The following is a 25,880-nucleotide window of genomic DNA, read 5'->3' on the forward strand; positions in this document are numbered from 1 at the left end:
TTTCAAAATCTAACTTTACTGATGTCACACACCGGCATCAATTACAAACTTTTATATCGGGCGGATCGTATCTCCGCTATGCGTGGTCCCTTTTAAAGGTTTTTCAACACTCTTGCACTAATAGATCTTAAGTTGATGACCTTGTATGTCAAACTCGAGCACTGTTTCTAATAAATCTCACATATAGAGTTCTTAGGAACTGTAATGATGAGGTTAAACTGCGGTAAACCATTCAAGGCTCATGCTTGGATTCGGCTTGTTAAGTATTCCGTACAGTATTTCATCTTGTGTTAGCGTTAAATCCGACACACTAAAGATATTAAGCAAGTACTTCGCATCCATAGGAATGCACCGACTATTCAATGTAGCTGAATTGGAGCTTCGCACAATCGTGACCATATATATTCCCTTCTAGACCTTGATGCACATTACAGACTGATAGGTCATCATGCATGGGTCGTTTACTGACCATTTCTCCCTGGAACTAAATCCAGTAACTGTGCTCGAAAAAAACCTTACTCTGTCCATTATCTTAGTGGAAATTGCACCTGCCTTAAATTTTAATGCCACGCCCAAAAGCTAACCAGCGGCTAATATAAACCAAAAAACTATATTTTCCTTACTTAGCCAGTTTGCTGTCGCCTTACAGTTGGGTGCAAAGGGCATTTACATGTGGTCTCAAACTGCGGCAACGTATAACTTCATATAAACTCGCAGTTTAGGATTACATGACTTTCTCGTCGATCTTGTTCCGTTGACTTATTCCGTGAACTGCTACAGAGCTGAATACCGACCGAACCGCAACTCATTGCCCTAATGTTACTCCTTGCTGTTTTTTAATCCGGAGTACTGGATTATCGATCTTCAGTAATTATAGGTGATGTAATTACCATGGCCTAGCACTGATGAGTTTGTTATCTTTTTGGAGTGAAAAAAAAAAAGAAAAAAAAAAAGCTAGAGTATTTTTTTTCGGTGAGGATATGAATATACGAAGTTTTATTGGCTAATAGTTCCTCCTTGAGATCTTCGATGTTGAGTTCATCCTATTGGAAAATGAATTAAATACTAACAGGAATATCTGCTAGCTTCCTAGGCAGAAGAAACCTTTAGGAGCGGCTTTCGTTTTTCTACAAGTGCAACACTTTCAGTAATCCATTAAAACTAATCACAGGTTAATAGAACTGATAGTGTCGTTGAATGTCTATATTTGTCGCAAGTGCTCATCATTTTAATTTTACATAAATCGTGTGAACAGGTTTTTCTTTAGAAAAAAAGATGTATGACTGATAAAGTCAGAACTTTTCTCCCTTTTTTTAGCTCACTCCATTTATGGTCAAAGTGCTATGACAAATTTTGCTCCAAGAAACTATGTGAGAATATTTTAATTTTCCCGTTTAAAACAAATATTTTCGCTTTGTATTTACACAATCAGATCTCAAACAAACCTCATGAAACAGCATGATATTAGGAAAAGGTCAACTGAGAGTAAGAGTGTACCTGCACTAATTTTCCTGTTGCCTTAACATATATCTTACTTACAGGTGTCCGTGTGCCAACACTAAGAGTTTGGTAAGATGGTGTCAAGTTTAAAAACATGTACTTCAAATGCTGACTTTGCTATGCAGCTTAAATTGGGCCGATGCCAAATATCTCATAATTACTTACATTTAGAAACATCTTCAGATTATTAATGCTCAAAGTCTATGGAACTTCCCACTATAGACCAATCTTTTGGAACAGGCAATATTGGTTCGAGGAAATTGCTAATTCTTTTGCGTGTGATGAACTGTGACTATGTACGTTGCGTGACACGCTAGAAAACTGTCCCTGTGAATCGATAAAACTCAGAAATTTTGGTAATTGTTAAGCACTGCATAAACCAAATAAGCTATGCTGAAATTGCTTCTTTGGTAGCACAGTTTCTAGTGTTAACGAAACGTGAGATATAAGACACAGTGTAGACTTGTTTTGCTCTCTTTTCCGGTGTCTAAGTTGACCCCTAACACGGCGTCATCACGAAGCTGTCGGTATGACTAAATTGTATTTTGACTTCATGGTTCATTGATCAGCGTATTGCACAAGTCTTTCTTTTGATTTCTGTTACTAATAACTGTCTTCAGATGGAAAATGTGCCAAACAGGCCAACTAAAAACGGATCATTGACAAGTTAGCAAACATTGACTTTTGAAGGCATCCCTTGCTTTCCCCGAAAGTTTAAGCAATAAGAAACACATGAGAATTTGAGCAGAAATATGCGACCAAACCGGGGACCAAACACATGAAGGTCGGGTATTGTCTTCTAATTTCCTTCAATAGTTTGATTGCAAGAAATTATACTAAGAATTATGATAATTGACGGACGTTATTTAAAAAATAACTGATGTATGTATTTCATCCTTTAAAACATTCCGCAAAGCTATAATAAATTTGATAGTCGTATATGGGATGTGTTTTTTGGGGATAAAGAGGGATAGTCCCCTCAAGTAAACTCGCGAGAAAGTGGCTTACACACGCGTGACATGAAAGATCTAAATCTCATCAGTACTTGGACGCTTGATTGGTCGCCTAGCCACAAGGTGTGGTATAAGAGTGACTGTTTGGTATTTCATTATGAAAAGGTGAACAACACTAGTTGATGTACCGTGACAAAACAAACCCATGGATTGAAAGAACAAAGGCCTAAGTGATCCTCTTGACCAATCAGCGATGACTTTACGTTACCATAACATACTTTATCGCCGCGTCTGTCATGTCAGGGCTCAATGGGAGTGGCTAGTGAGAATTTATAGAGCAGTAGCAGAAGTGATTTACTTAGCACAGAGTGGCAAGCACTTCTGCAAGACACACTGCGGCTGACTAGTCTGTGCCTAACTCGGTGTACATTTCGGTTTTTTTCCCTCAAGTCTTAGTGCTTCTAGTGTAATTATAATCATCATGGACCACGATCCTAACGATCCCGTAGCAATGCTACGAATTGATAAAAAGGCTATGATGTCTGCTAACAAGGAGTTCGAAACCAAGAAGTGGGTTTGGGTGACTGATGAGAAGGAGGGTTACAAGGCTGCTGAAATCAAAGGTACCAAGGGAGATACGCTGATGGTTGAAACCAACGATGGAAAGGTAGATGCAGCAAATATATTCTTTTTCTTTGATCGCAGTTCGACTTTTATACCAACAGCTGTGGCTCCACTAGATCTCTAGTTATAGTAACTAGTGTAGTATTGTGCCGGTATCTGGAGGTCCGATCCCGCAGATGCTTTCCCGATATTGGCTGCTCTTTTACCAGTTGGTAAACCATCCATATCTTGAAAATCACAAATTTTTCTGTATTTCTAACTTAGGAAATGCAAGTCAAAAAGGATGATACCGAACAGATGAACCCGCCGAAATTCGAGAAGACCGAGGACATGGCGAACTTGACATACCTAAACGAAGCTAGCGTTATTCATAACTTGAAGCAGAGATACTACGCCGGTCTTATTTACGTAAGTAAAATAGCATCGCTTGAATTATTTGGAAATCCCAAGCTACGATGAATCTAGATCAAAGTGCAATAAAATTCGCTAGTGTTTTGCAGCAGATCGAAGTCTTTGTAGTTCCATAACAAAACAGACCGTGGGACCTTATGAATGTTTGTACAGATTACCTCGTATATGTAATTGTATTCATGCATGCCTTCACTTTAAAGGATTCTGTTTAGTGTTTGTGTTTCAGACATCATCATTAGACATCTAATTTTCTAAACTCATAGCCCTTTGCTAGTCACCAATATTCCTGCTCTTGTTTTTTTTCCATACTAGAAAGTTTAGTTTACGGAATGCCCTTCTAGTGTCAATAAAATAGTTAATCTACTTTAGGCGTTTCGGTACACTGGGCAGTTCTACGACGCCGTAATGGGATTTAAATTCGCTATTTTTACGCTTAAATGGCCTTATTAATTGGTGATCATTGCATTGGAACGATGTCGTTAGACATCATAACAGACCCAAATCTTCGATTTTCCTGCAATAATCTTTTAGGACAGCATCATCTCTGTCAATTTCTGACTTTGCTAATTTCCTCAAAAGTGTGAAATTGATGACATTGGTTAATATATTAACAAACCGCCTGTCGGGGCTTTTGTTCAGTTCAAGTGAAACAATGCAGCCGCATAGCTCAGCAAGCCGGTCCCATTATGCAGATATGGTTTTAGATTTGGCTTATCTGCCAAGATATATCTGCAGTACGATAGCCGTTTGGGATTAGGGTTTCTATATCTCGCTTAAAACATGCCCACTGATCGGTGTGATTCCGGGCGAGTGGCTGGGGTGATAATGACATTAGGTGGTTAAAGTTATGTTGCCTGAGTTTATATTACGAAGTGCATTCAAACATAAGGAAGAAGTTTGTTCGAGTTTCTTGACATTCAATATATTCACAACTTTATTCGTTAGGTGGGGTCAAAATATAGATGTTTTGTGCTTATTTGTGCGAGTTTTCGTGAACATCCCTATGATTTTATCCCCCTGCTCAATCGACAGCTGTTTTATTGAGCTGTGCTTGCAGTTGATAAAAATTGCTATTAATCCGCATTTAGACCTAAAATAACGTAAAACATTACTTTTGTCCTTGTTTATGGGCTTAAAAACAAATTTTTCAATGAATGAACTCATTTTTACAGAAAACTCGTGGCTTTTAAATATTTGAATTCAAAAATTGACCCACTCAACCTCCCCAGTCATCCCATGGCCAGATCGGTACTAGAAATATTTTCACCATATATGGTTAATGTACTCATCTCAATCAAAGGCGTAGGTTTTCCATCGGGTTTGGTCACTTATGTTTTTACGTACATCCTTATAAAACACTGTTGAATGGACTTTGTGTTTGAACTTCCATCATTTGCCTTGAGTGTACGCAAATTTTTATGGATGGTTGTTTTTCTGTCTTATATATTTTCAAAACAGGCCAGATTGAGCCCTAAAATCCCACATTCCAGACTCCAATACTATTTAATATGCAATAAAATTTTTCATTTGCCCAAACTGTTGTTATTGATTTCTCCAGATTGTACAAAATCAAAAAAGGAATTTGTATTGCTTTTATAAAGATGAATGTTTGCTTTTTTAATGTAGCTTTTTGAAAGCAGCTGCTTTGGAAGATTATATTTTTTACAAAGGATTGGACTAAGTGTCTTTAATTGCCCTTTGTTTCGTTGTTTTTAGGACAGGTCAAAGTGTGTGACCAAAAATCAATCTGATTAATAAAAATATAAATTTTTCTGTAACAATTGAATTATGTTACATTTTTAAGAAATTAAAACCCAATAATGGTTAGTGCTTTGTTTCTGTGCAGCTAACCATAGACCTATACTATGAAGAACAGGACTTAGTTGAGTGTGACAGAATGTATAATGTTAATAAACACTCATTGGATTAATGAAAATACCTTTGAGTGTCTAATAAAGTATTAACAGTTCAACAAAAAGTTGACATTGAATTCAGAAATTTTTATATTTACTTTCCTTTTTTTTAAAAAAATTAAGTTTTTGATTTTTAGTTATTTAAGTAGGTAGCATTAAATCCAAAATTTATATTTCAACACACATTAATTTTTTGTAAAAAATATGAGAAATTCATGTGTCTCTTTCTAGGTTTTTTATGTTGTTTATAAGAATTAGTTCTGTGCAGCTAACCATAGACCTATCCTATGAAGAACAGGACTTAGATGAGTGTGACAGAATGCATAATGTTAACAAACACTCATTGGACGAATGAAAATACCTTTGAGTGTCTAACAAAAAGTTGACATTGAACTCAAAAATTTTGATACTTACTTTCCCATTTTTAAAAAACTTAAGTTTTTGATTTTTAGTTATTTAAGTAGGTACTAGCATTGAATCCAGAAATTAAATTTCAACACACATTAATTTTTTGTAAAAAAATATGAGAAATTCATGTGTCTCTTTCTAGACTTTTTATGTTGTTTATAAAAATTAGTTTTCTGATGATTTTTTTCTCATTCATTTGTTTGCATGGATTGTACTTTCTTATTTATTTGTCTTATAATGTGTTTTAAAAAACATTTCTTCCATGGTGTAATTTACTCATGAATTTTTAGTTTCTTAAAACTGATAAAATAAAATATACAGTAATAATCATTTTGAAAAACGTTCTCTAGAAATGCTTTTATTGATAACCTAGCTGAAAACTATATTAATGGGGTATATACTTATTGTCTTATCACTCTCAATTATTTTCAGACTTACTCTGGACTTTTCTGTGTGGCTATCAATCCCTACCGCCGCCTTCCAATCTACACTGATGCCGTTGTGTTTGCCTACAGAGGAAAAAGGAGAAATGAAATGCCTCCACATATCTTCTCTATCTGTGACAATGCTTACCAAAACATGTTGCAAGATCGTGAGAACCAGTCCATGTTGATCACGTGAGTAGTGCTGAACATACCATATTCAATATAAATTCCATATGATAATTTATAATAAGAAAAAAAACCACACAATTTGAAATGAAAAATGGATTAACATTATTAGCTCTTGTTTCCTATTATTTGAAGATGTATTGTTTATGAGTAATGGATTTCCTGCAATAACAATATAACTGCATTTTCTTTATTCAGCTCAAAAGATTTTTAAGATTCCTATTATTGACAATTCGTCTTTGAAAACAATACTTTTGGAATGCATTTGCATGACATTATGACATTAAGAGCATTGTTGTAAAATAAATTACTCTGACTATAAGTAGCTGTCTAATATGTCTAGTTATGTCAATGTAAATTATATTTATAGATCTACACAGCTATGCATTTTTTGAATTTTGCTCCTTTTGCAACTAGTCTCCATATTATGCTTGTGTTTTCAATACTAACTTTATTTGGCAGTATATACCATAAATCATCTATTATCTGGGCTTAAGATGTGAGGGTTAATTACTAAGTTCTGTTTATATTTAAGCAAGAATAATCCTTGCAAATAAGTACTTTGACTAACTCTCTATTTGAATTTAACATATCTTTTGTTATGCCACAATTCTATTATGATGTAGATTGGTAAAGTGGTTGTTTCTGGTGCAAATTGTAAATTGTACAATTCTTTCCAATGTATGTGTTACTATAAACTTTAGCTTTTATGTGACCAAATGAATTTCCCATGTGTGGATATAAACATCACAATGGAACTTATATTACAGTAGACATTATGAGGCATACTGAATTGACACATTGGGAAACAAAAGCATCAATGAGGCATGATTATAATTAATGTTAAGCATGGTGACATAGCCGTAAGAACGCTCGCCTTTCACTAATTCTGGGTTTGATTCATATGTGATTTGTGTTTGTTGTTCTCTTTTATTTTTCAAGTTTTTTTTTCTGCCCAAGGGGTTTTCTACCCAATACAAAAATTGACATAAATTCCTAAATTTAATATTAGGATATATTCTCAATAGTGTTCACTTCTTACACATATAAATTGGTTATATTATGAATTAGATATTTACATTAATGAATGGAGATATTCACTTCAAATTTTACTTGTTGTTTCCTCAATACTTGGATACAAAATAAATCAATTCATATAGTTAATGATTTATAATGGCTGTGATTATTTTGTACTTATTGTATTTTGTACCTTTTTTGACTGGCAGTGGTGAATCTGGAGCAGGAAAGACTGAAAACACCAAGAAAGTAATCCAGTATCTTGCCCATGTATCAGGAGGGCTGTCCAAGGCTGACAAAGAACACAAAGAGAAGACTGTAAGCTTCCTCATTCATCTAATTATATCTTTAAGCACTTGCTATTACAAATTAATCCCTCCCCACTACCAAACAACCACACAGTTACACACATAACACCCATACCGCACAGCCCCAGTTCACCACAACACATTGCTAAATTTTCTACTTGGGGGCAAAAACATTGTCATTATTTTTTTTGAAAATTGCATCAAATGGTCATCGCATGATAGAAAAAATATATATATTTGCCCTCCCCCCAGATATTGTGAATTAGCCCAAAAGGTCCCCTTATTTGAACCAGCTAGTACCACCTACTAAAATCATATATGGTTTTCAATTATTACTAAAATAAAAGGGATTCTTTGAATATGAAAAGACTAAAATGGGATGTTTTGTACGTGTTATAGGGAGGTACCCTTGAAGATCAAGTTATTCAAACTAACCCTATCCTTGAAGCTTATGGTAATGCAAAGACTATCAGGAACAACAATTCCTCGAGATTTGTAAGTAATTTAGAGGAAGCCAATTATGTTTACATGGATTGATAAGCTTGCTAGTACCTAAATAGGCTTTAGTAATTTTTGAAATTACGAGAAATAGAATAAAAAACTCAGCCTCAATCACTTTTTGGAGTACTGGATTTTTAACTTTTTTTCCCATTCCTTTACTAGGGAAAGTTCATTCGCTGCCATTTTGGACCCCAAGGAAAACTGGCCGGAGCTGATATTGAATCCTGTAAGTTATAGAACAGTTTTCTTGCATTTTAAAGTTAGTTAAACAAATTAATAAAGCTTATTAATTCTTGTTTTTTGTTCTGCCTGGCAGACTTGCTTGAGAAGTCCCGTGTCGTCTACCAACAAGAAGGAGAGAGAAACTATCACATCTTTTACCAGATTCTCAAAGGAGCACCCAAAGAACTTAAAGGTAACATTTAGAATGCCTTTCCTGAAGAGAAAAACAGAAAACCAGAGTGATTTTTGAAGGCAAAATGAAAGAAAAAATCTTTTTTTAGACAGCATTTTTGTTTCATCTACCCATATGGCAATGCGCGCATGCTTTGATGACATCATAGCTACGTATGGGACGTGGTCACTGCTAAAAATGACCACTTTATTAGAGTACAATAACTTTTTTTATAATCGAGGGTCCATGCGCTTATTTGACAACGCCAACTCCAAAAAATGTGCCGACAATTCACAAAGCAAAACACAAACTAAAGCTTGCTCTGGCCTTTTCTGTGATTACAAAATTATAAAGAGCAGAGGGTTTGAAAAATGAGGAGAGTGTGATTTCTCACTAGATCACCCATGCTCAACGTGGATTGTAATGAAATCACGCTATGCCGTGCATTATGGCCGTGTTCTTTGATATTATACTATGACTACATAGCTATTGTTATTCATCTATTATTTCAACTCTACTTCATTAACAGATGAACTTCTCATTGAAAGCGGTAGAAAGGATGACTATGCCTTCCTCGAGAGGGGCAGTGAAATAGCTGAGGGAATTGATGACGTAGATGAGTTCCATACTACTGAGGTATTCTTTGTTTGCACCTGACGTCATAGCTGCCATCTGTGTTGAATTGAACAAAAGAATGAGCTATTTTGTTATATGAACCAACATGGCCTCCTGTCTTTTGTTGTTTCCCCTCCTTGGGATTTAATAAAAACAAACAAGCAATCTATTTCCTTCATATTCCCCTTCATTTTCAATCTTATCTTATTATCATTATTAGAGGTATGACCGAAAAAGCCACTAAAGCATGGTCACCCAATATGGTTACCCAATGTCATCCACCATGGTTACCCAACTAAACACCCAATGATATATGTGTATTATTGACCGCGTCTGATTTCTTCTTAAAGCTTGCGGCTGACACTCTAGGATTCACAATAGAAGAAAAGCATAGTATGTATAAGATTTGTGCTGCTTGTCTTCACTGGGGAAACGCCAAGTTCAAGCAAAGGCCACGAGAGGAGCAAGCAGAAGTTTCTGACCCCAAAGGTAAGTGGTGAGGGGTAGCTCCAAAGCGTCTTTGAATTTGTATTTTCAAATTCATGATAAAAATTTCTACACACTTACAGATCTTGATAAGGTGTCATTCTTGATGAAACTTCCCGGAGCTGACTTTATTAAGAACATCATCAAACCTAGAATCAAAGTTGGTCGTGAATATGTGAACCAAGGACGTAACATTCAACAGGTAAAGAGGATTTAAAGAAATGCAGTTGCATGCTAATAATGTACATACTAAAGGTGTATTGAATATTTTGAAAATGAAACAAATATTTCTTTTCCAGGTTGCCTACTCTATTAGTGCTTTGAGTAAGAGTTTGTACGAGCGCATGTTCTTGTGGCTTGTGGAAAAGGCAAACCAGACCCTAATGACCAGAGACAGACGTGCTTTCTTCATTGGTGTACTCGATATTGCAGGATTTGAGATCTTCAAGTTCAATTCCTTTGAACAGCTTTGCATCAACGTCACCAATGAGAAGCTGCAGCAGTTCTTTAACCATCACATGTTCGTCCTTGAACAGGAGGAATACAAAAGAGAAGGAATTCATTGGGAGTTTATTGATTTTGGTCTTGACTTGCTCCCAACGATTGATCTCATCTTCGCTAAGGTAAATGAATAATAACACATTCACTACTCACTATTACAGTGCAAGACCTCTAAACTTCGACAATATATTACCCTTAGGGCACTGGTATTTTTGCCATTCTTGAGGAAGAATGCATTGTGCCTAAAGCCTCTGACCAGACATTTTTGGCCAAGCTGAACTCTACCCATGACGGCAAATCTGTAAAGTTTGGAAAACCAAAGATCAGTGGAAAGAAAACTCTTAACTATCACTTCGAAGTCCACCATTACGCTGGCACTGTTGGCTACAACGTTGACAACTGGCTTGATAAGAACAAGGACCCCATTAATGAGGCTGTTGCTTCTATCTTCGCCAAGTCCGGCGATCCATTTATTGCACATTTGTGGAAGGAATATGCCACTGAAGGTTAGTTAACGTTTTGTGCTTGCAGCGACGAGTTGTTCCACTATCAACGATATGCACTCTCGGAGTTTCTCAAAACTTGCTCATCTTTATTGGTCTTTGAAATTATTTTAGGTCACAGAGGAAAAGGTGGATCTTTCCAGACTGTCAGTTCCAAACACAAGGTAAGATTTTCTTACTAAGGGAATATCAATGTTATGATGTGTTGTCTTAGTATTTATTATTTTTTCTATAACAGGAACAACTGACCAAGTTGATGGACACCCTCTATTCGACCTCGCCTCACTTTGTGCGCTGTATCATCCCCAACGAAGTAAAGAAGGCTGGTATCATTGACACTAATCTAGTCCTTCATCAGCTCAGATGTAATGGTGTACTCGAGGGCATCCGTATTTGCCGTAAAGGATTCCCCAACAGAATTCCTTTCCAGGAGTTCAAGCAGAGGTAAGTATTTTGGTACTCTGCGTAGTCGATAACTTACTCAGCCACGGAATCAGATTAGAACAAGAGCGTATAATAATTAGTAATCTTTTGGGTTCCCTCTTACTGAGCTGCTTATATTTTCTTGTAGATACCAGATTCTTGCTCCTACCGCCGTGTCTGGACAGTTTATGGATGGAAAGAAAGCTTGCGAGAAGTTGTTAGGTGCCTTGCAATTGGAAGAGAATGAGTACAGGATTGGTGCAACCAAGGTGTTCTTCCGTGCTGGTGTTCTAGGTCAGCTTGAGGACTTGCGTGACGAAAGGCTTGCCAAAATTATTTCCATGTTCCAGGCTTATTGTAAGGGTTTCCTGATGCGTAAAGAGTACCGCAAGATGTGTGACCAGAGGTATGTCGTTCAAAAATATGCAGTGCATTGCTATCATGAAATTTTCAATCTGTCCACAAGCAAGTGAACCTCTTTTGTTCCAGGGGCGGATCCAGGTTTTTGCACAAATTTCTAAGTATAAATTTGGTAACAGTTGCCCCACTTTTCCTCGAATTCATGGTAAAACCTTTATAATATTAACCCCCCTTCTAAAAATCCTGAATCTGCCCCTGTGTTCGTAACCCAAAGTTTTACACAACTTTTTAGGATTGGAATCTCAGTTATACAGAGGAACGTCCGAAAGTATCTGTACCTGAGAAACTGGAACTGGTGGAAACTTTATACCAAAGTAAAGCCTCTATTGCAAGTCGCACGTGCTGATGAAGAAATGAGACAGAAGATTGAACAGATGAAAGAAACTGAAGAAAAGCTGGCCAAGGAGGAAGCACTGAGAAAAGAACTTGAAGAGAAATACACCAAACTTGTTGAAGAGAAGAATCTACTCTTCCAAGATTTTCAGAGAGAACAAGATTCCGCCGCTGATGCCGAAGAGCGCAATTCTGCTCTGGAAAACAAGAAGAACGACTTAGAAGCTCAGTTGAAAGAAATGCTGGAACAACTCGAAGACGAAGAGGAGGCTAGCTCGGAATTATCAGCAGCAAAACAGAAACTGGAGTCTGAAATCAAAGAAATGAAACAAGACATCGAAGAACTCGACTCCGCTCTCAAAAAGGTGCGTATTTGTTGTTACCTCTCACCTAACTTCTCATTGCTGCGTTTAGATGCAACTTATTTGTTGCAATCAGGATTTGTTTAAATTTGACATCGTGTTCAGAAAATAAAATAAAAAGGGGGTCACCTAATTCGTTTTTTTCTTGCTAAATGCTGAGCAAATATAGTCAGCGAGGAAAAGAAGCACGCTATAGCATAATCCAAGGTATCAAAAAAAAAAAAAAAAAAAAATTGAAATCACCGAAGAAAAGGAGAAAAAAATTCATGGGCATTTAATCAATATGATTTTCTTTAACTTTTCGGAATTAAAAACTTGTGTGTAAGAGAAAGGCTGCACGCAAACAATGCCCGCGAACATCGTTTATGACGTTTAAAACTAAAGCTTAATCGACCCAGAGAAGAATCGGAGTGTGGAAAGCATATGCTATACAAAAAAATTTTATCATACCATTTTTTCTTCATGCCATGTACTCCCTCTTTCCTTGGACTCTTATCTTGCTGTTTCTGTTGCACTTGTTGCTCCCCTTCGTGATCATCTGAGATTAGTGATACCTTGATAAATTGTTTCGTTTCAGGCTGAGGAAGAAAGCAAACAAAAGGATAAAAATATCGAACAGCTTAACGAAGAATTACAACAGCAAGATGAAGCCATTGCCAAACTTTCAAAAGCAAAGAAAGGCGTGGAAGAGCAATGTCAGGTAAGAATGATTCAAGGAATAACTCAGACCCGAATGTTTCATTGATTTTAGTACTGATTGTTACTGGTATTTTCCAACAGGAACTGGAAGACTCCTTACAAGAAGAACAAAACAAAGTCAACCATCTTAACAAAGTTAAAGCCAAACTTGAACTACAGCTTGACGAGGTATTAGAAACAATAAGAGAACCCCATGCTAGTCCTGTTTCATGTCGCGCCTACACTCCTCTAGCTTCTTTGCTATGTTATTAGGCTAGCTTGTGTGCATCAATCGTTGCCGCATGCAGTTATTGGCGGTACTATTGCATTCTTTCTGATGATAGTATTTTTCTATTTGTGAAAGACACAAGCCTCATGGGATAGGGAAAAGAAACTACGAGCTGACGTCGAGAAAGTAAAACGAAAAGTTGAAGGCGACCTTAAGGTAAAATTTAAAACTCACAGACAGCCCTTGATTTGCGAGGGCAACGCGTAATGACGACACTGCAAGTCTCTTAATTTGAAAGGAAGTAAATAGTAAAAACTTTGGGTGCCTTTTTGACTGTTTAGATGACCCAAGACACATTAGAAGAAGTCAGGACTGAAAAACAAAAGACAGAGGATGAGCTGAAAAAGTAAGTATCGGGATGATAGTGTTGTTTCTTTTCTCTGATCCTCACCTTTTAAAAAGATGCATGGGTTGTCTTGATTGTTTCAGTTGGATGTAGTTGCATTTCTCTCATTCTTTTACTTTTTTCTTGTATTCCTTTAGGCGCGAACAGCACATTTCGTCTTTGAATGTCAAAATCGACGATCAGTCTAGTCTTATCGAATCCCTCAAAAAGAAAATCAAACAACTCGAGGTGAGCATGACAGGCAGACGGACAGATAGACCTATCGAATGAAAAAAAAACATACCTTTTTTCTTCAGGCGCTCTCTATAAAATAGTTTCTTTTGTTTAAGCGAACAGAAATCAGTTTCATTTGTTCGTTAGACTGACAGGGTATTACACCTTAATCGCGTGTTGCTTCGGTGGGTGGGAGTCACTTTATTTAGTCCAACACAACGATTTTTCGCGATTCGTTATTTAATTTTTTATGATCTTATTATAAGATAAGGCGGAAACGTTTTCGTACAGCCAATGGTCATTCTATCCAAAATTTATTGGTTGCTTTAATTTAGTCGATATTATTAAATCTTTTACTGCATAGTTATATTATTTGTCCATTGGTCACTCATGGCACTTGTAGCGTGAAGTTTGTTTGGATAAAAAAAAGGGAAAGAAAAAAGAAAGAAAACCTCTGGTGGATGTAGTGGATATTGTGAATTTGGAAATACAGGAACTATGACAATGAATTCATTTTACAGCAATCATTTGTTAATTGCTAAGCAAACAAGTGTACTTCTTATGGTCTGATCACGCCACACCTTGTCATCATTCATGCTCTACCGTGTCAATGACTTCGTGGGCGATCTGTCGTTGTAATTATTACTTCAGCTATATAGAAATTTGGTTTCAAATTTGACTTGCGAAAGAGTTTTTGAAACCTCAATATGTGGCGAAACGACCATTCATCGTCATATTTAGAAGTATGTAGGCTGGTATTCGGAAACAAAGGTCATGCTCGACATAAAATAATGAGGGAATTTTAGCACTTAACTGTGCTTAATAACGTTTGGTTACGTACAACTTGATACACACTACGGTGTTTAAAGCAAAAGCGTGTCAAAATGCTTTGCCAGTTTTCAAAACTTCTTACTCTCTAAGTTTCGAAGATTGGGTGAATCTTTGTTAGTTTATTTCGAGTTTACATTGTTTAGCTTCCATCTATGTACAAGTCAAGAACAGCTGTATAACTAGTAGAATGTAGTAATCTTTCTAAGGATGTGCCGATTTCTGAAGCTTTTTTATCATATTAAGTTAGGTAGTTTTCATAAGATAAGTTTTAACTCCAATCCAATTAAGGTACGGTCCCCTAAATTCTGTCTTGTGCAACTGAATGATGTATTTTTGTCTCATGTTTTACAGGCTCGTATCGAGGAACTGGAGCAAGAACTCGAACAAGAAAGAAGTAATCGCAGCAAGGTAAGGATAGAAGTCCTATTTCTGCATGCAGTATCTTATCGGAAACCTAGCTCTTAAATAGATCATTATTATTATCTTCAACATATCTTCCTTGCAGTAGTGTTTATTTGGACGGGGCCGAGTCCCACAGTTGACAAGCAAAGGTCATTCCATATCTTTATATCTGAATAACAAAACTTTATCTAAAAACAAACATTGCTTCCATAGCGAAAAACTAACATAGTTTTCATTCCTTAGAGGATTTACGATAATCAATGATAACATGTGGAATTTTATTGGCAATCCTTTTATTTGTAAGAGTAATTGTTCTTGGCGTCATAAAATTTTCCGGACGAAAGATATATTCTTTGAGCCTCAAATTATGCGATGAACATTTCTTTTCCGATAAGTCCCGAGGTTATCCGATTGACATCCGACAAACAAACTTCATTTACAGGAAAATATTCTCTTAAAAAGGGCATCACACAGTTACCTTGATGCGTAGTATATTATCTATGATTTTTCCTATTCTATGTAACTACTGGTTTTAACAGTAGACAGGTCATGAACCATGTAATGGAAATCTAAACAACGGTTTGCAATATGAATGGAATGTGTTGTGTGACAGATCATTGGATTGACCCCGGCCACAAATTCCACACAGTTTTCTATAGTCTCTGTTGATCCTTTAAAGGAATATTTTGCTCATTGAATAATGATAACAGGATTAATACTCTTTTTGGTAAACATGTATTTTTTCTCAATCATTTTTGCCTTTGCATGTTACAGTCTGAACGTGCAAGACAAGAACTCGAGCAAGAGTTAGATGACCTGAATGACAGACTAGATGAAGCAGGCGGTGCCACCGCAGCTCAGGTATAGTATAAAAACCCTCCGTTTATCTGAGCGCAGAATGACATCTATCTACGCAATGCAACAAATGCATCCATTGGCACTCCCTTTTTATCAGATATCTTGAATCTTCCAAATCTCACGCGTTGCGCATCGGGAGTAAATACAAACCAGCATCCCTTGCAGCATTACGTGTAGTGTTATCTGTCAAACAGTGCGAGGGACAAGCTTTTCGTAGCTTAATAAAATTTTTGAAAATGAGTTACAGCATGGATTATACGTCGCCTACAAAACTGGTAAGAATCGGTGAAGGAGTGAAGTTTAGTACGGCATTTGGTTCTGTAGGAATAAGCGTAGTATGGGATTCAGGGCGGATTCACGAGTACATAACGATGAGAGCTGTTTTATAATTTAAGCAAACTAATTAATGTACGGACGTCATGCAGCAATATTACGAATCTAGGGTGTTAATAAATTGCACAAAACACAAAAGAACGATAACTTTTTAATTTTTTTAAAATTTTAATCTCCATTGAATGGATCAATACTATCCTCTTTAGAATAGCTGATCTGTATTTTAGATTATTTTAGATCACACGAGAGGCATCGGTGCTATTAAGGTTTTCTAATCCTTACACCGAATGTATCCCTCTCCGAAAACGCCCTTCGCTGTTTGTTAACTCTATGAATTTATAATTTCTTTGCAGTTGGAACTCAACAAAAAACGAGAGCAAGACATTGTCAAGCTTCGTAAGGACTTGGAAGAGCAATCACTCGCCAATGAAGAGACCATCAACAGCATGCGCTCAAAACAGAACCAAGCGTTACAAGAGCTACAAGACGAGCTTGATAGTGTCAAGAAATCCAAGTCAAAGTAAGTTTTCCCAACTTGGTCAATCGCGCTTGACCTTGTCTAGACCGCACATCGCATTGTTTTCATATAGTATGTAATGACCTCATTATATGGACAAATTTTATGAACTCCAAATTTTAGCGTACTACAATGCTCTTCCCAACCAAAGGTCCTCTCTGACTGATCGGATTAATAAGATCGGATTAATAAGTTATAACTAAAGATCTTAATTCTTTGTGCCAGAACATCAATACCATCCGGCAATCCAGTAGAAATCATTCTATCTTGCGGGATTGAAAAAAAATGTTAACTCCTTGCCAACGAGATAATATTGTTGATAGCGAATATCACATGCCAGTAGTTTTCCCAGTTAATTTCCCGAGTCTTGATAATGGTTAAATTACCTACATGATAGGCTAACAGCTGTGAACCCAAACGCACTATTAATAGACGTTAAAATTCACGTTGATCGAAATACTTAATACTCATAAGTAGTTTTAATCCCCTGGATAGCTTTTTCCATACCTATTCAGCTTCTTTCCCCATGACATATATATATATATAATTTGTACATTCTTCGCCATTTGCGCTCAGCTCTTTAGGGCCGTTTGTTTTTGGCGCTCATTTAACCCTGGGTCACTTTTTCCTCGGTTGTCACGCGATACTTTGAAACCCTATACCATGCCAAATTTTCCAGAATTGCCATAATGTTGGCTGGTTTTTTTAATTTTTAATTTGCGACCTAATATCCCAATGAATTAAAAAAGTTCTTTAAATTAATCCTTTGCGTGACAGCGGTTAGCGGTGTGCCGCTAGTCGAATTTAACTCTGTCCTAAGTTAGATATTTCGAGATGATGTTTTCAGAGCATCATTCGTGGATGGAAATATTTTTTATTTGAATTTTAAATTGAGAGAATTCTTCTCGTATTCAAGCGGCGAGCGCCAAAAACTATTTTCTTGGAGAAAGGCTGTTATACAAGGCTAAAATCATTTTCTAACTGTTAAAAAGAGGTTTTGAGTGTTAACCCAAAACTAAAATTGGGATCAAAACTCATACGAAGGACTAGTTTTTGGCGCTTTTTGCCATTATCTCTCATTATTGAAAAAAAATTTTTCTTTATATAAATATTATTTTAAGTTGTTACCGTCGTTGTTATTCTATTTTGCCAAAGTATATTTGCTATGAATATTTGATGGTAATATTTTATGGACATAATATGAATTTCTGTATTTGTCTCTAAAGACTCGAAAAAGAAAAAGCATCCTTACAGAACGAGGGAGACGAGCTTGCAGTGGCCGTCGAAAATTTCCAAAAACAAAAGGTATCAAAACAAATAACCAAAAGTTTTCTCACAGGCTGCCCAGGCTTTGAAATTTTACAAATTTCTCTGAAAGTTAAAAGAAGAAGTTTGTAAAATTTGTCAAAATATCACTGTCTTTTAAGCCACAGAATAATAGCCTGGGCGGCCTGTGGTTTTCTTACTGCCTGCTAAGGCCCATTGATCGATCATCAGTGACCTCAAACACTTGTCTTGAGTTGCAACCTGTTAAAGATTAATTAAATGTAGATTGATTTTGCATGAATTTCTTTATTCTCTTTAGTTGCAACTTGAAAAGAACAACCGCGCCCTTAACGATCAGCTCAACGAAGCAAAAGCACAGGTATGTGGTAGGAAAGGAAAATTACCTTTGAGTGTGCTTGGTTTTGTCATTTAACACCATTTTTTGTGACTGGGCTATTTCTGGCAGAATCCAAACTAAGTTATTACTTTTTTCTCCCAGAATGACGAACTAAAGAAAACTTGCAGCGACCTCGAAATTATCAAAGGACGCATCACCCAGGAGAACGTAGAAGTCACCCGACATCTCGAGGAACAAGAGTCCAAGAACTCACAGTTGATGAAAGCTAAGAAAAATCTCGAACAACAGATGGAAGAACTCAAGAAACAGCTGGAAGATGAAATGCGGGTAAGATGAATAATATGGCCTTTCCAAAAGTTGACCCTTTAGAAAGACACTTCTTAAAATGGGTACTCATCTCGATGTAGTAGTTGTTTGATGGTACTTCCTTTCTTCGTTGCAGGGTAAATCCGAAGCCATCAACAGACTGAAGAACCTCGAGGCTGACTATGACACTCTACAAGAAAATTTTGAAGAAGTCGAAGATGGCAAGGCTGATATCCAGAAACAACTTTCTCGAGCAAATGCAGAACTGCAGTCATGGAAGAACAAATATGAACAAGAAGGAATTGCTAAACTTGAAGAATTAGAGGATTCTAAGTAAGAGTCTATTTAGTTTGGTAAAATTAAAGCGCGTCTCTTAGAGGGAGGAAACAGCATCTTAGTATCCGTATCTTAGTATCCGTGCTTACAATTAGTCGTTTGTCTCATTTTTACGAAAATCGGTCTCATAATAATTTTGCAATTTCTTTTCTAAGACGAAGGATGGCTGCAAAACTGCAAGAGACTGAAGAAGCCTTGAATGCTGCTCTTGTTAAGGCTCAAAGTTCTGAGAAGGCAAAGAACAGGCTTAATGGCGAGCTTGAGGATGCCCTTATTGATTTGGAGAAGGTACTTAGAATCCTTTAATTGCCATTCAATAAATGGACACTGACAGTTAACGTCTTTCGCCTTTTCCTTTTAACAGGCTCAAACCCACAATTCTGCCCTTGAGAAGAAGCAAAAGAAAATCGATCAAGAAATCAATGAATGGAGGTCCAGGCTTGATGATCTCCAAATAGAACTGGACAATGCCCAGAAAGAAGCCAGAAGCTACTCTACCGAGGTATGGCTCAAATATCACCATCTTGTTTTTTTTTTCGGAAATGCGTTGATAAAATATCTTGATGTTTTGTCCGTGCAGATGTACAGATACAAGAACACTCTTGAGGAACAAAATGAACTTCTTGAAGCTTTGAAACGCGAAAACAAAAGCCTCCAAGGTTTGTCATTTCATTTTTATCCAAATTCTAGACCACTTACTTGGTGTGTGACATCTCTTTCGTTTTTCCCTTAAGGTGACGTCCATGATCTGCAAGAACAACTTGGTGAGGGTGGTAGGAATACTGTTGAGCTCGGAAAACTAAGGAAACGTTTGGAGATGGAGAAGGAAGAGCTCCAGACCGCCTTAGAGGTAAGTGTGCGAGAAAAGGGACAATACAAAGAGCATCGAGGGAAATTTGTACAGATTTTTTAATAATGTATTAAGTTTCATGCTTTCATTATATAAAATGAATAGGAAGCCGAAGGTGCCTTGGAAGCCGAAGAAGGCAAGGTTCTTAAGGTACAACTTGAGCTGACCCAAGTCAGGCAAGACTTTGACCGCAAACTGGCTGACAGGGATGAGGAGATTGACAACCTAAGAAAGAACCAACAACGTCAACTTGATGCTCTTCAAGGATCCCTTGATGCTGAAGTCAAAGCCAAAAACGAGCAGGTAGGATTCTAATTACTGGGATACCTGTGGTATCACAGTCATAAAACGGCTGTACATGTACTGACCCAGAATGCGCTTGCATTTTTTCTAGGCTCGTCTCAGGAAGAAGTTCGAGAGCGACTGCATTGAACTTGAGAACAACGTTGAGAACTTGATGAAGGTAAGTCGAAAACATTATTTATTCTGGGTGCATGGCCAAGATTACTGTAAAAAAGGGACTAAGTATTTGTTCTGATTTCAGGCCAACCAAGAATACCAGAAGAACATCAAGAAACAACAACAGCAAGTGAAAGACTTGCAAGTCATGGTTGAGGAAGAACAACGTGGTCGTGATGATGCCCGAGATGCTGCTTCTCGTGCTGAACGCAAGGCTGCAGAACTTAATTCTGAGTTGGAGGACTTGAGAAATCAACTTGAGCAGGTATAGATCATTGGCATTTATAAGATCATGCAATTATGAGATAATGGTTATTGATTTCTGAAATTCTAATATTGCTATCGCATCTTATTGCAGGCTGACCGTGCACGCCGCGCTGCTGACCAAGAGAGAACTGAGGCAACAGACCGTCTCTCTGAACTCACTAACCAAGTCAACGGCCTTCAACAAGCCAAGCGCAAACTTGATGGACAAGTCAACACCATGCAGGAAGAGCTGGATGAGGCAGAAAACGAGGCTAAAGCAGCTGATGACCGTGCTAAAAAGGCGGCTGCAGAGGTACTTCTTCCACTGTAATATATATACACTTGATTGCAAAAAGGTTGTAGTATACATTTATACATATATGTAATGAGATGCAAGATATCAAATGAGATGCAAAACGTAAAAAGTAACTTATTTGGTCTTCCTTATCTTCTCTTGTATCAGAGACATAAGTATTACACAAAGTAAAGTTAAAAGAGTATTTTCTACAAAATGTAGTGGCTAAGCAATCGTATTTAAGCATGTTTTACGTTCTGCATATCATTTGATGTCTTGCATCTCATTAGGTATCTGTATAAATGTGTACTACAACCTTTCTGCAATCAAGTGTGTGTGTATACATATATATATATATAATAATATTTTATCTAAAATTGATTTTTTTTTTGCGCTTCTCAGCTTCTCCGCGTCCAAGCCGAGCTTCTTGCTGCTCAAGACGCCGCTGGAGCAGCTGAGCGTTCTCGCTTATCTGCAGAACGCATGCAGAAAGATCTGCAACTTAAGATTGAAGAGCTCGAAGCTGCTGGTGGAAAGGCGCTAAAGAACCAGATCAAGAAACTCGAACAGAGGGTAGGCGTCTTTATCAAAATTCACCCACCCAAGCACGCTCTCCTTCAAGTACTTATTTGTCTTCTCTTTCCCAATTAGGTCAAAGAATTAGAACGCGATCTGGAAGGAGAGGCCAAGCGCAGCAACGAAGCTCAGAAGTTGGCAAAGAAGAACGAACGCCGCATGAAAGAGGTTCAATTCCAAGCCGACGAGGACCAGAAGAACTTGAGTCGTGCACAGGAGAATGCCGACAGACTCAACAACAAAATCAAGAAAATGCGCGTTGCTGTGGAAGAAGCGGTAAGCTACTTCCTTCTTTTCTTCTGCCCTTCGTCCTTCTCTTTCAGTGCTTTCCTTCTTTTGTCTTGCGATATCGTTGTAAAAACAATCTTAACAAACATTTCGATTTCTAAGATTCCATCTTTACTCTCTTTTGCAGGAAGCCCTTGCTGCATCAAATCTTGCACGCTACCGCAAGAGCCAGGCCGAACTGGAGGAAGCCGAAGAAAGGGTTGAAACTTTGGAGAGTTCATTACAGAAGGCCCGTGGTCGTGGTGGCGGACGTTCCAGTGGGGTGATGAGGACATCATCACGAGAGGTCTCTATTAGGACTTCCAATTTTAAATTCAATCGCTATTCTAATATATTCTAATTCTGATTCTTCTTTCTTTTCATTCTTTCTAAATCTAAGATTCTCCTAAATTACTTTGAACTGCATGATTTAAGGAATTTCTAGATTAGATATTTTTCTGTATTTACTCTATATTTTTGAAGCACTAGATCAGTTGTGGAAATATTATGGCGTGTATTTACAAGGAACGCACAAAAATAATATATCTATCTCACCATCATCTCCCATTGGAAAATAAAATGATTTCTTCCCTGGAATGAATTCGTTTAGGTTAAGAACGTTTCGTGGTAGCGATAATCAAATATTTATTCAATAGGTTCAGATTTGGCTGGCGCCCATCTGAAAGTTGACAAACATGTCACTGCTGTCGATAACCTCGAGTAGTAAAACAAAATCCTTCAGCACCAAGGGTAGCATTCTGTGAATTACGCAGAAAAGTCCTTAAACTCTTTGTTTCTATTCATACTGCTCTTTCAGTCAAATTGTCAGAATGGAATCGATTTTGTTATGGTTCATTTCGTCCTTTCCATAATCTCTTTTAATTGGTCTATTTGTAAAGCGATTTAAGAAGGATTAAAATCGAAAGGCTTTATTGACCAAAAAGCTTTCAACAGGCTTACAGGAATAGTTTGGGACTAATTTGGAGTGTTTTGAAGCTTGATCTTATAAAGCGTTTTGAGATTTCTTCGTCGTGCTTAAGTTGAAAAACGTAGATGTGAGCTAATGTGAGCCTGCAGCAGTTGGCCAATCAAAATTAAGCCACAAAATCTCACTTTTCTTCATAAGTGTAAATACAGACCACTTCAATTTACTGAAGTTTCATAAAAGTTTACTATCTCTCCAAATTCCGGCTGTCAAATTCTTTTCTTTGGAGCAATTAGCATAGTTTTAATGACGCCTCTTAGAGTACTTGGGTTCTTAGGAGGCTCTTTTGTAGTCATGCTTTAATTTCAATAACTTTGTCTTCTAATTCTTTAAATGTAAATCTTCATCTTTCTAACTAACATTTCCTATAAATACCTACTTTTTTTACTGTTGTTACTCTTTTTTAATATTATCTTTCCTTATATCCATGAATTAAGTACTAATGACATGTTTGTTTTGCACATTTTTGATATTAGATGATGAGTGAACTGTTATGAAAACTGCGGTCGGGATCATTTCTAATCCATGTTCCTTAATTAACACCCTTGAATTGGCAACAATGCGCCATTGTCCCTCGAGGAAAAGTTTTCGTGTTTTTGGCAAAGAAATTTCACTTGAGTGTTGAAATTCTTTATTCTATTTATAAAATGACTTATATATTTTGATATGAATTATACTGCAGACTTCAAGGCGTGAATAGACAGTGGCACCGTGTACCATTTCCCTTGCAATAGTAGGTACCGCTGATGCAAATGCTGATCCAATCGGACCAATTACAACGGTGCACACTGTCGAGCATGTCTTTCGTTAAAGCTTTCACATTTTATCCATAACAAAAACGTTCCTTAGGCTTTTTAAAATCATATATAACATTTGTCAATTAAACCATAACGAAGTCAACTCGCTGGTCTTCGTTTGTCAATCGATTCTCTTTCTCCAAACTTCGTCCACATAATTAATAACGAAGCCATCTCGATGACCTTCGTTCATTTATCGCTTTTCAATCGATATTCTTTCGTCAAACCTCGTCCACTTAATTGATAAGTAAGCCATCTCGATGGATTCATTTGTTGCATAAGCTATTTCTCGAGAAGTTTACTTTTAATTTCTCTGATTTGCATGAAAATTCATAAACGATACATCTAACTCGAGCTACAGAAAACTGATTGTGCTGCGTAGTGTCTGTCTTATTATCTAGACAACGGTTTCTTCACTCTTCAAGTCTCCTACTTCAATTCATTCTTATTCTTACTAAACATTATTCTATACTAAGTCATGACGTCATATTTATTTTTATGCATATTTTTATATATCTATCTCAATTATTGTTAATTATTATTGATTTTTTTTTTTGTAAAAGTCTTTCTTCATGGGTTGAAATGTTGTATCGTGTGAGGTCCTGGTGGTGGTGGTGGTGAGATTGACGAAGAATGAAAACAAGATTATGATGAAAAAGATGATTATGAGCAGGGCAATGACGATGAATATGAAAAACAGCGGTGGAAATTGTGGCTATGATGGACAAAAAATATTTGACGATGTTAATGGGGATGCGAATTGTGGCTACATATGACATGAAAGATTTTGGTGATAATGATATTGGTGGTGATGTTGATGTTGGTTGACAGAATCTCTAATTCTCAGCCACTTTGAGTGTCACTTCGAGCAAGTCCAATTCTTAGTATCCTTGACATTTCTTTTCTTTTTTTCCAGACATCTCGTAGGGGATATTCAGGAATCAGAAGTGCCTCTTCAACTTCTTTAGATGACGATTAGAAAATAAATATTTGATAAGAATTCACATGGACTTTGACGTCTTGATCAATGTAATCAAATATGAAGCTTAGCACAATTTTATATCTATAACGATTTTCTCTTAGTCTAACCAATTAAATTGCATTTATAGTCCAATCCAATATATTTTTGTATTTCCAATAAAGTTCATAAAGTAATGAGATGGAGTTTGATACTTCATTGTCATTTTGAAAGAATGGCCAATTCTGTGCTGATCAGATATGGGTCATATGTAAGGCCTTTTGTTCGTCTTGATGATTATATAGGTAGTATTAATAGTTTCGAAGATATTTTCTTATTCTTAGATTTGGACATTTTTTCTTGTTATTTCCCCCACCCCAACTAGTTGAAGAAAAAGCATAACCGAGTTTACATCGCACTAGTGCCCTGTTGCTATGACAGTGTCAGTCAGTAGTGTTGTATTAGAAGTGCACTTATAAAAACATTTTCTAGTAATGTATCTGTTGTTTTTCATTATTTAGTTTAAGATTTACCCCGCAGGCTGGTGCTGCACAATGAGACACAGCCAGCTGGTTCCCCTTTGACTGGGTACATTGCACCAATTTCCAACCCCCTTAAAACAACCACTTACTGAGGATGTAATGAAACCCTCGCAGTGACCACCCCCTAGTATCTGGCCTTTACTAATGATTTCTTAATGGTATGATTGTGGGATGGTGATCCAGGGTGTGCAGTGGCGGATCCAGGAATTTTAGCAAGGGGGTGACTATTACAAAGGTTTTACTAGGAATGCGAGGAAAAGGGGTGGCTTACTAAGGATAATGCTGAGAAATTTAAGTCTAAAGGGGATGGCTAACGTGGCCACGTGAAGGTCTAACCATCTGTAGATGTTCAGTTAAAGGGGGACTATACGAAAATCGAAATCCAAATTTAATTGTTCCCCCCCCCCCCCCCCCCCCCCCCACGAAATATTCAGTTATGGAGAATGGATGTCAACGATGACAATTATCCAGGAGCTCGAGATATTGGGCACTACTCGGGATATGACGTCCAAAATGTTGAGACTCGTGGATAATCTGGTAGAGTGTCGGGAAGTCCCAACTGAAATCCCAGAATCTAAGTAAAAGGTGTTTTTCACCATCTTATTGACCACTCTTAAAACTCCAGTATATGCGCTGGTACTTAGCAGTTCAGAGTTGTTAGACCTTGAGCTAACACCGAATCATGTCGCGAAGTAAATAGCAGCATGAACCTGATCACTCCATCCGGACCGTGGCCTCGGGAAGATCACTAAAGAGTACCCACATCCTGATGTTAAGCCGACCATGAAATCATCTTATCAAGCTGTTCATATAGGGTAAAACATTATTAGTCGGCTTCCCTCGCAGAGGCAAATTCTGTCCTGAAAATGAGCAGAGGACTGAAGGTGAA

At 37.1% G+C, this 25,880-nt stretch overlaps 1 protein-coding gene across 2 annotated transcripts; it reads left to right on the forward strand.

The window, feature by feature from the left end:
* Positions 1-2,802: 2,802 nt before the first annotated feature.
* Positions 2,803-24,944, forward strand: LOC116299520 (uncharacterized). Of its 2 annotated transcripts, XM_031708181.2 has the most exons (41): positions 2,803-3,120; positions 3,342-3,485; positions 6,242-6,426; positions 7,647-7,755; positions 8,145-8,240; positions 8,409-8,472; positions 8,563-8,661; positions 9,170-9,276; positions 9,606-9,744; positions 9,825-9,943; positions 10,041-10,364; positions 10,442-10,748; positions 10,860-10,909; positions 10,984-11,189; positions 11,317-11,574; positions 11,821-12,286; positions 12,861-12,983; positions 13,064-13,150; positions 13,326-13,406; positions 13,532-13,596; positions 13,734-13,824; positions 14,992-15,048; positions 15,817-15,903; positions 16,587-16,753; positions 17,977-18,055; positions 18,336-18,395; positions 18,516-18,701; positions 18,817-19,013; positions 19,172-19,304; positions 19,381-19,518; positions 19,597-19,675; positions 19,751-19,866; positions 19,972-20,169; positions 20,261-20,329; positions 20,411-20,590; positions 20,684-20,884; positions 21,269-21,439; positions 21,518-21,718; positions 21,858-22,016; positions 23,377-23,427; positions 24,408-24,944. In XM_031708181.2, the coding sequence occupies exons 1-40, from the start codon at positions 2,935-2,937 to the stop codon at positions 23,392-23,394; spliced, it is 5,802 nt and encodes a 1,933-aa protein (XP_031564041.1). In that variant the 5' UTR covers positions 2,803-2,934; the 3' UTR covers positions 23,395-23,427; positions 24,408-24,944. The 2 variants fall into 2 exon arrangements, with proteins under 2 accessions (XP_031564041.1, XP_031564040.1); XM_031708180.2 differs by lacking the exon at positions 23,377-23,427.
* The last annotated feature ends 936 nt before the right edge of the window (positions 24,945-25,880 follow it).

This window comes from Actinia tenebrosa, unplaced genomic scaffold (assembly GCF_029948245.1).
Source record: "Actinia tenebrosa isolate PJP-AT-01 unplaced genomic scaffold, QUT_ActTen_1.0 PGA_scaffold17__23_contigs__length_9995812, whole genome shotgun sequence".
NCBI classification, from domain to species: Eukaryota; Metazoa; Cnidaria; class Anthozoa; order Actiniaria; family Actiniidae; genus Actinia; species Actinia tenebrosa.

Excerpts from the sequence above, each read along its gene's own strand:
- LOC116299520 (XM_031708180.2), top strand. The coding sequence starts at position 2,935 with ATGGACCACGATCCTAACGATCCCGTAGCAATGCTACGAATTGATAAA. Across the intron at positions 13,597-13,733 it reads ACAGAGGATGAGCTGAAAAA|GCGCGAACAGCACATTTCGT; the intron begins GTAAGTATCGGG and ends GTATTCCTTTAG. Across the intron at positions 13,825-14,991 it reads AGAAAATCAAACAACTCGAG|GCTCGTATCGAGGAACTGGA; the intron begins GTGAGCATGACA and ends CATGTTTTACAG.